Source organism: Pelecanus crispus, chromosome 2 (assembly GCF_030463565.1).
Source record: "Pelecanus crispus isolate bPelCri1 chromosome 2, bPelCri1.pri, whole genome shotgun sequence".
Classification (NCBI taxonomy): Eukaryota; Metazoa; Chordata; class Aves; order Pelecaniformes; family Pelecanidae; genus Pelecanus; species Pelecanus crispus.
The window spans coordinates 139,664,284-139,674,845 of NC_134644.1; the positions used below are offsets into that span (position 1 = coordinate 139,664,284).

The 10,562-nt window shown below is 39.6% G+C and overlaps 1 protein-coding gene across 1 annotated transcript in view; it reads right to left on the reverse strand.

Moving 5' to 3' along the window:
• Positions 1-9,758, reverse strand: part of UBE2W (ubiquitin conjugating enzyme E2 W) — a 36,135-nt gene extending 26,377 nt beyond the window's left edge. The window contains exon 1 of the mRNA XM_075705143.1: positions 9,738-9,758. Coding sequence (XP_075561258.1) covers positions 9,738-9,752 — 15 coding nt within the window. The 5' untranslated portion in view covers positions 9,753-9,758. The remainder of the gene's footprint in view (positions 1-9,737) is intronic.
• Between the last annotated feature and the right edge of the window lie 804 nt (positions 9,759-10,562).

Below are 10,562 nucleotides of genomic sequence, written 5' to 3' on the forward strand. Positions count from 1 at the left end.
GAAAATAAAATTGAATATATGCATTGATCTTTCTTCAACTGCCTTATCTTTGCAATTCTTGAATATTTCACTTTTTGGTGTTTCAAGAAATGCTGCATGAAATGTGCAATGTCTTAAATGGGTAAACTAAATGATGAGCTATCTTAGTCAAGTACTTTACCTACAAACAACCCTTAATATAGACTTGAAAGTCTTTTTTAGAGACTTCTCTTTTTTGAGAGAGAGAGAAAGGAAGAGAGAGAAAAGCTGAGCTGACTAAACCAAAAGGAGATGTAGTACAAGACTGGATATATCAAGGGCAGTGTTAAGAGTTTGGTAGAAGACAGGTGGCAGAAAAGCTATTTTTCTCTACCAGTAGAGCAGAAAGTAGAAAATGGGCAAACAGGTTCATTTCACTTCTGCTAGAGGAAATGTTCCATCAGCACACCTTTTACCACTAACACAAGCTGTGATGGATGATTAAGCTGGAATGTGATGGTTTTTTCACCTGGAGTGGTAGAGATCCTACTAGCCACCCTCAGTTAGGCAGTATCACGAGGAAATGAAGAAACTGAAGATGGAACAGCAACTTCACAGACCAGGAAGCATGGGTGTCCAAAACATCTGCACTTGAAGTTTGTTAGAAACCTTCTATTTCCATGCACTCAGATTCCTTTTTCTTTGTTACAATGATGTAAGAAAGGAGTAGGCTTCCAAGGCTGAGCCTTCCTAGACATTGTAAACTCAAACCTTAATCTGACTTGGAGATCAAAGAGGAAGAAAAATTAACTCATAAATAGTTAAAAGTTAAAAATTAATCCCACAGGGGCTCCACTCTTCTGTTTTATGCTGGTAAAGCTGCTGTACCCTAGGGAGACCTAACAATATTTCTTCAGTAACTGCTAATGACTCTCTTCCACATCCAAAGATTGATATATACCCAATAAACTCTGTTAGCACAAAAGCACTGTCAGTCCCATGAAGTCCTGGCAAAGAATTTACATTTCACTTAGGAGCTACAGGCTGTCACCTCCTCCCCCACTTAAGTTACAAAATGTTTCACAAAAAGCATCCTTTCTGTTTTGAAGAAGTTTTTGCATGCCGGAGACAGATTTTTTCCCAAGTGCTCCCTCACTGAATGGAGGTAAACAGTAACCTTCTACCAGAACAGGAGGAGTTGTTAACAGGCTCAACAACAGTGTTGTTACACCACCACCATGTTGTTTCATAAGCAAAGCTGTTACTAGTCTGCTAGTACAACCTACTAGCCTGAGAGAGTAAGACCAGTAACAACTCTGTTTTCAGTATTTTGATTCTTCCACTCACACATTTCTTACTGAAAAGAATCTTGAATCCAGAATATGAAGTTTTAAACACTGGGTAGGTAGTCCTGATTTTCAAACAAAACTCCTCTACAGAAAAAACATTTTTAACAGTGTAAGTATTGCTGGTACTGGTTGCATGTAACTCTCTAATTAGAAACCTAACTTTAAATACCAAAAAGCTCTCAAACAGAAGAGAAACAAGGTAGAGATTAAAACTGGTGACATTTAAGGAAAAATTACGTGCTACAGTCTATCTTGCTACTTACAAAATCTAAAGAAAAGATGAAAGAGACAGTTCCTACAAATTAAAAAATCCTTTGTTTCCTAATCAATCAGGCCATTCAAGAAAGCCCCTGCGGAGTATATCCCATTATTCAGGTGAAATCATTTGGCCCAGAATCCCAAACACACAAGCCATCCAGATACTTGATTATCACAATCCTGGGTGAATTTTTCCTAATCACAGTTCTTTTGTTAAGATTTAATCAAGGCCCAGAGGAGGAGAGAAAGATAATTGACTGGATGTGCCCAATTAAAGCTTCAGCAGGACACATAACAAAACAGCTTCAACAAACACTCTGTCCATAAAAAAATAATACCAGGATTTGAATTTGGAGAATTGGTTTTCAGTTTTATCTATTTTTGGCTGAATATCAGGTTTTCAATCTGTACTGAGAACACAGAAGCAGATTAGTCTCCTCCTCCTTGTTTCTAATAAAACATGTTAACATCTGGCAACCCAGTTCTAACATTATTTTCCCAGACCAATCCATACTTCAAGTCTGAAATGTCAGACATTTTGTACATTTCTCTCTTTTTAAAGGAACCAACAAGCAATGCATGAATCTTTTAACAAGCTACTTACAAATTAAGTTTCCATCACTAATCTTTTGTTCTTCTGAGCATTTAAAAATTTCATTAAGTTATGGATTGGCGGAGTGGGGGGAAGGATTGTTGATTTCTCAGTTCGATAACAGAATATTATCTTCACATGCTCCAAGATATTCTAAAATATTTGACTAGAAGGTCAAAGCAATACAGTCCTCTTCTAAAGGGAATAATATGCTCGACTTTAACTCACTAAGAGACAAGATCAGCCTGAAATTAGAACTACAGTATAATTAAAGATAAACCAATAACTACACACAAACAAAACACTCTGTACTCCACAGTGTGAAAAGCTTTTTGCCCAATAATCGAATGTTTTACAATGAACCTGTCATTTTAAAGCAAATTAAGTGAAATCCACTAATGAAGAATAAAAGTCATCTCCTTTCCAAGAGGAGTCTTCAAATGTACCAATGCCCAGCACAAGCCTCACACAGCACTAAAAAGTCAAACACAAATAATTTGATCTTTTAAGGACAAGAACCTGGCATTATTTGAACTGCTTCAGTTAAAGAAATGAATTTAAGATAATAGCAAGGGTTTGAACAATGAGGGCAATCATATGTCTACTGGGGAATTTCTTAGCCTTATAAAAACCATTCCAAAGGTTGACAACCAAGATAAAATGCTGTATTCTGACAAAAAGCCTTTCAGAAAGAAAAGGGGCAAAATGTTGGAAGCTGCAAACTGTAACAAGATTTAAATACTCATCAAATCTGCATCCCTAAATATGACTGGGAAAGAATTTCTAACTTAGGAAACCTCAATCCATTCAGTTTCCTTGTCCCTTCTCATTACTAGCTGCCAATTTCTAATGCAGAAGAAATAAATAAATCTATGTGAACAAGTAGCATCAAAATCTATGAAGCATTTTATTCCAGCAGACTTTTAGAGACAGTATTTGCTATAGTCTAATAAAGTATTATCAACCTTTATTGGCATATATACAGGATTTTTTCTTGAGGCTTATCAAGGAGTATTTTGAACTAAGTTGAATGAAAAAGATGACAAACAACTTTGTATTTGTATTCAGCCAAGGAGGAACAGTTATTTTTTAATACTGTGTATGAAAAAATGAATAGTTAGTATTCTCAATCAGATTATTAATTATCAAAAATAAGGTGTCTTGCAATTCCTGCTCTACGACCATTAACTTCTGTTGTTTCTTTTCTAACACATTAATACTGCTCCCAGGGAGGCAAATGATGGGGTTCCTTCCCTTCTTCCCCTGCCACACCACACTGATGAATCTAATGATTCAGGTTGCCTCAGAAGAAAAGCAAAAAAAAAAACAAAAAAAAAAACCTGCAAAGACTAGCAGAGATTCTAGAATACCTTTTGAAAGCCCTAACTATGAAAAGCAGGCAGAAGACCAGTTACCTGACCTTCATGCTATCGCAAAATATTGCTTACTGGCTCTTCTTATTTTAAAAAATTTAACCTATTTACTTTGTTTTTAACAAATGAAGTTATAACAGGTGTAAATGAATGCGTAATATTACCTCTTACTCCCTTCAAAAGGCAAAAACACAACCCACAGTTGACAGTTCTGTCACAGTCCACTACTTCAAAACCATGCAAGATGCACAAAACATTTGGCTCCAAGTACTGAGTAAGAGACCTTCATCATCCTCTTCCCCTCCATGCCCCATTGGGAACTTTAGCCTGTAAATTGCTTGAAAACTCATCTCTTGGTTGTAAACCAAGGCTATGTAAGAGACATGATCGTTATACCGAATACATTTGTATTTGCTGAACACAGCCATAACTATGGGTAAATTCAAAGGAGGTTGTGCCTTCTCTTTCATATTAATAGGGGTAATTCAATCACATAATCTCTGAGAGTATTCAACAGTACAGCCTACACCTGTATAATATATAGTGAAGATCCTTTAGTCTGAAAGTCTTAGCTCAGTAGAATTTGAGCAAATAATTAAAGAATGCGCTTGATCACTGAGTTTCGCACACTGTTTGAGCTAAGCTGCTTTAGATTATTAATTACAAACTCACAGAGCTTTCCAAAACAGCAGCTTAACAAGACAACATCCCCTGGCTTTTGCAAAACTATTGTTTTCTCTTTTCCCCTTCTCAGAGCTTGAATAGCTAGGCCTAAAAGCCTAATCAAACTCTGAGCAAAAAATATGTACAATGAACTGGAATAACTATTCTTTACAATAAATACCTGCCTGGTCTTATTTTCTTGATTTAAATCATACACATATTCGTGAGATATCAATGTTCAATGGGACAGGTTGAAAGCATTCATGATTTTCTGTATTTCAGCTATATGGTTGGTCTATTTGGAAGAAAGATCTGCTGGTAACGCTCAGGGACACTGGTTTCAGTAAACGTGTCAACTACTGCTTTCTTTTTCAGAAGCAAATTCTTCCATTCTAGCTCAAAAATTGTCCAGATGCTGCACAGCAAAGTGTTTCCCAAAACCCTGTTTATGCAAGGAGATACAAAAGCAAGCAAGTGGGACTCCTTAGGGCCTAAGGCCATAACTTTGGGTTTATTTATCTTTACTGACTCAAAGACTAGAAATTTTAAGCTTCACTTGATATTCAACTCACTCAAAAAGTTTATTAAAAAAGCCCCAAGATTAAACTAACTCATCTTGGTAAAATAAATATAAATTTTGCATTTATCTTATTTTATTGTAGAATGGCTGTATGCCAAAACTAATATACCACATATCAGTACAGACTGATAACTGAAGGTTACATAAAGGACTAAAAACCCCTTAGTGGACAGGAAAAACACTTTTTAGTCTCCACTCATTCTGATCTCAATTATGGTACTTGCATTTTTTCAGTTTAAAAAAATGCTTGAAATTTTTATCTTCAACAGTATCTCACCAATGGCACCACTAAATATTTCAAGTTGTTACTAACTACCAATAATTTCATTGTGTTTATATCCCAGAATTGGTTATATAATTACAGCACACACTCATTGTCTTTTTATTTTTTAAATATTTTATTTGAAATAACACAAATAGCATTCTGTACTGTGACGTTTAATAGTACTGAACACATTGTTGAAGTTCCAGTTGACTGAAAGCTTTTCTCACTTAAGGTTGGGTTTGTTGGGGGTTTTTTTTGAAGATACGTTAAAAATAGTTTAGAACTAAAGTTCTGAACTTTTTCCTGGACACAGCTGTCAAATTAGTAAAGAGAAAATTATTTCCAAACTATTATATAAAAATGCTGCCAATATTGAAGAAAGGTTAAGTTATGAGCAATTGTTCTGAGAACAGCTGGAAATACAGAACTTCCACTGAAACAAGAAGAGCAGGTAAAGAATAGAACAGAGGAAGTTTAACCAAAAGTTGGCATATCCAGAGCATAATATTTTCTTATAACGTAATTACAATGCAACTTTTCTTGAGATTTCAGTGGCTTGTATACTTTTTCTCCTCTACCCCACTGGCTGAAAACACTGGGGTGAAACTTGTGGGAAGCTTTTATATTGCTACTTGTTTTGTGATAAAAGTTCCTGGTGATCTCAAGCTAACATGAATTCTGTACTGTCACCTAGCACAATTATTTTATTAAATGCCTGTTTAGACATACATTTTGAAAAAAAAATTCTATGGCTGTAACCAGACTTTTCAAGCAGCACTTCTTATTTTGATGTGTGCATGCATTTTGATGGCAGCCCACCAACAGTCAGTTTTCAAGGGCAAAAAAAAAAAAAAAAAAATCCTGATAACACAAATGCATGGTGAAGGCTAACACTCTACACTTTACTAAAGCTGTTTGTGTCATTAATTACATTAGCTCTGTATTTAAACAGATTTAAATATCTACGTGTACAAATCTCACGTGTCTAACTTTAAAGGAAAGACCAGAGGTTATTTTGGTGATAAAACACAAACCTAAAACTGTTCCCATAGATGTTTGTGAAAGCTGTTTAAATATGTCCAGTCATAATTCAGGGTTTGAAGTAACCTGGTATTAAAAATAAAAGGAGGAGAAAGATTAAACAGTACTAATTAAAACGTCAGCATTATGGATAAAGCCAATCTTTTGAGTTTAAGATGCAAACAGTTGATATCTGTGTGCTGAGGGAAAGGCATTAGTTACCTAATGCTTTGTACAGCAATGATAAATTTTCGGTACATTTTCAGTTGAACTTACCTGGTTCTATTTTTTACCTGCTCTTCTATTCTTAATGAAAGTTCTGTGTTTCCAGCTGTTCTGAGAACAACTGTTTATTGCTTATTATTTCTTCAGTATTTACCACATTTTTATGTTATCTGTAGCTTTAAGACTTCAGATTACTAAAGATGCTATACCAAATTTTCTAAAGCAAATCCATTCTATTCACTTGTTCTACACTACTTACAACTCTTCAGAATATTTCGGGTTTTTTTTCAGTAAAAGTTGCACAAGCGTGGGCTTTTTCTGGGAAAAATCCTGGGAAAAAAATTGCTTTTCCTTCAAGGTTTGTTTGGGGCTTTTGTTTGTTTGCTGTTTAAGAAAAAAAAAATTATCATTTGCTTAAAGTTAGGCAAACCAGGTTTAAACCAATCTAGCAGTTGTCAAATTAGCCACCACTTTGGACAACACAGTGGTTAGAAAACAAAACACAGGATCTTGTCAACATTGGCTTCTATTCTTCTAGAAGAAAAGCATTACAGAAAACTACTGTTAAAGAATGTCCACACAGACAAAGATCACAAATTTAAATTATATACATAAAGGCTCAAACTCGCAAGTTTTACAAGTTACTATGCATCAAACAAAACCACAGTACTCTTCAGGTTGATGTTTATTGCCATTGGCAAAAAGAGATGGTTTGTTACAGTTTCAAAACCTTCCTTGTAGCTGACTTAGGCTACATAACTCTAGCTTTAAGTTAATCAGAGAAACTTCAGTGGATCTGTAAAAATAAGACAAAATTAACCTAGGGCATTATACATTGCTGTATAAAATTACGGCAGTTTAAGAAGTGACTAAAACTTAATTAAATGTACCACTACATCATTCTTATCAGAAATATAAATAATACTGCCATAATGGTACAGCAATAGACTACTGGTATAGTTAGAGACTGCAGTGAGTTGCACAAACATTTCAGTTAAACACTGGGTATTTAAAAACATTGTACATAATATAAAAAGGATACGTCCTTTTTCTGATTAGGCAACTTACATATTAAATGTTAGCACTAATAATAAAAAATTAAATTATCCTGAACCAAAACCCACTTAAAATTATATACAACAGCTTCCTTTGTAAAACATTTTTTGCATTGAAGATTTAAATGTTAATTAATAGAAGAATTCAGAGCCTTGAAATCTTGCTCACCTGGGAAGGTGTCTGCTATCGAGAAACTTACTAATTTTACAGCTCACTTATTAATTTTTTTTAAATAAACAGGAAGTATAAATAAAACATTTGCAGACAGTTCTTTTTCCAATTTGCTAAACTACATTACTAAATTAGTATTTTACTAAACTCAGGAAAAAGTAATGAGAACATTATACAACTAGCAACATATAGACAAAAAAACCCTCCATAAATTTCCTTGAATCTCTCATCAAAAGACAACAGAACACCATTAGAAAAAAAAGGTGTAATCTCACAGCTGGTATTTCTAAAATGAAAGCAATTACAACATTAGACTTACCAGAGCTGTATTTTCAGGAAGTGAGTACTACCTCCACACATAACTTAACTTACTTTTAGGCAACATTTGTCATTCATGTATCCTAAACAACTTAATTTAATTTGTAATCATTATTTCTCCTTTACAGGGGGAGCAACAGGAACAAGGGTGAGGCAAGCTGTAGGTCATTTACTAGGCCAGAGACAGCAACATAGCATAGGTTTACGAAGTCCCAGAGAGTGCATCCAAGTTTCACAACTGTCATTTCCCTATAGTTTTCACACAGTTTTATAAAAGATACTACTTAATAAATTATTGCCTCTATTTTCCAGTCATGCTTGTGGAAGCCTGAACATGAAAAGAAGAGGATTACAAAAACGCATTTGCCAGATAGAGCTGATAAAATGAAGGCAGATCAGACTATCTGTCTAAACGACTGCTAAATGAAGAACATTCTGTACAGTACATTCAAGTTCTTGATCCCGTTTCACTTCAATAACTCAGAAGGACACACCATGGGGTTTTTTTTATGCTTTTAAATGTCAAAAGCAGCATTTTTACCCCATAAAGTTCAATGCTTTGACATCTTAACTCTTTTTAGCTATGATAAATCCAGGCTACCAGGACAATTAAACTAATTTAATTCAGTTTGTACACTCTTTCTTGGCTGTTCCATTACAAGTGGCAAAAAATACAAGTTATACTGGACCAAAATGAAAACAAGAAAAAGAAAACAGCAGTTTGAAAAAGAAAACAGGTGTGTGAGACCATGCAGATCTAAAACCGAAATGGAAAACTGTGAAAAATTCAAGGGAAAGCAGAGCAGTTACAGATGAAATAAGGAAAGACAGGGCCACTGCCACAAAACCCAGGGATCTTTCCTCCTGCCCCAGTCTCAATAAATCACCACCCACTCGGAGCAGCACACAGTGAAAGTGATCTATTCTTCCAGAGCAATTTCTGCAGCTACTATTTAAGAACTCCTTCAGAGAAGGTATGAATAAATAATTCAGCTGGAAATACCTGTCAAGCAGCAGGGTGTTCCATGCTACTGTACCTACAGCAACCCCATCCAACCAAGTAAAACCAGACATTATCTGTCCACAGGACTAACACCACACTAAAATCTCATTTTATGGAAAGAAAAAGGACCCCATGGGCAACACGGGCACCCGGCTTGGGACAAAACTTGTCTGTGTCAGCCCCGCTGTGCCCAAGAATTACAGTGCCGTAACCCCAGAAACGCCCGGGAAGATGGAGCTGTGGGTCACATCCTTCGACACCGTCCTTACGGTGTCACCGGGGGGGTCTCCCTGACACCCCCCCCCCCCCCCCCCCCCGCTACACTGCGGCCACACCGCCGGCGGAGGTGGGCGAGCCCGCCCCCTCCCACGGCGGCCAGCGAAGCCGTTGGCCCCTCAAGCCCTGTCGAGGGGGAGAAGGATCCCTTCGCCCTCCCCGAGGAGAGGGGACATCGCTGCCAAACCTCTCCCCGAGGCAACTCGCCCCCCCCCGGCGCCCGGTGCCTCCCGACGCCCTCCCGCCTCCTCCCCCGCCCGCCATCCTGCCCCGCCCGGCGGCTCCCCCCCCCCCCCCCCCCCCCGCAGCCGGGCCCGGCCTCGCCCCTCACAGCCTGCCCCTGCGGGTCTCAGCTCCATTCCGGCGCCGGTACCCTGCCTCCCCCTGCCCTCCACGGCCCCTCCGAGCATCCGCCAGCCCCCCTTACCCCCGCGGCTGCGCCAGAGCCGCCGCGCAACCGACCCCTTCAGCCGCTACCCCAGCGCTGGCTCCTCCCGCACCGCTCTCCGGGCCTCACCACCACGCACAACGCCCGGGGGAAAGGCTCACTCCCGGCTCCGGGACACTACCACCGCTCGACCGCTACCCCCACGCCCCGGCGCTGCCCCGGCTTCGCCGCAGGCTCCTCACCTGCATAGACGCCATGATGGATCCTCCCCCTCCCCTCTGCGCCGCCGGCCCGGGCCCACAGGAGACGCAACGCCGCGCACCGCCCCCCCCCCTCCCCGCGCATGCGCGGCCGCCGGCCGGCGGCCGCGCATGCGCGGGGAGGGGGGGCAGCGGCGCGGCCTGGGCCTAAGGGCGACCATGATGGCGCCGCTTCGGCCCTTGCCGGTGGAAGGCACTGCACCGGGCTGTCCCTCACGTCTGGTGTCTCCCGGCGGGGAAAGGTCGGGTTAGGGATCGGCAGCAGCCCCTCAGGGCTCAGGCCGGCGGCCTGGGGTGAGGAACGGCTCCCCTGGGGAGCCGCTGCGCTCTGCTTCCCGCGCTAGCCTGCCGCAAGTCTGCGGATAATCTTGGTTTTTTTGTTTTTTTTTTTTTTTTTTTTTTCTGCAGTGGTGGTCTGGTGGCGTGCGTGTCGGCATTAGAACGGGTGTATTTTAAATGGGAGCGTGTTTTGGGTTCTGCACTTCGCGTTCCTGGAACGTCCTCTGCCCTTTGCACTGGATGATTCTGTGGTAACTGCGTAGGTGAAAATAAACAAGCACCGCTCGCTCACTAGAAGCAACCCGCATGCAATCAATAAATTAAGCAACTTGCAGAAGCACTTTCCGTAAAGCAGTTATTCCAGCCGTAGTGTTTCGCATGTAACGGATCCTCAGGACAAACCTTCAAAATGTTTTTCCAAAGACAAACCTATAAAACTCAAAATCCTAGTGGATATGTAAATCCAAGGATTTAATAGAGATTTTATAGCTCATCATTATCTCCATCTCCCCACTGATCTTGCTGCAC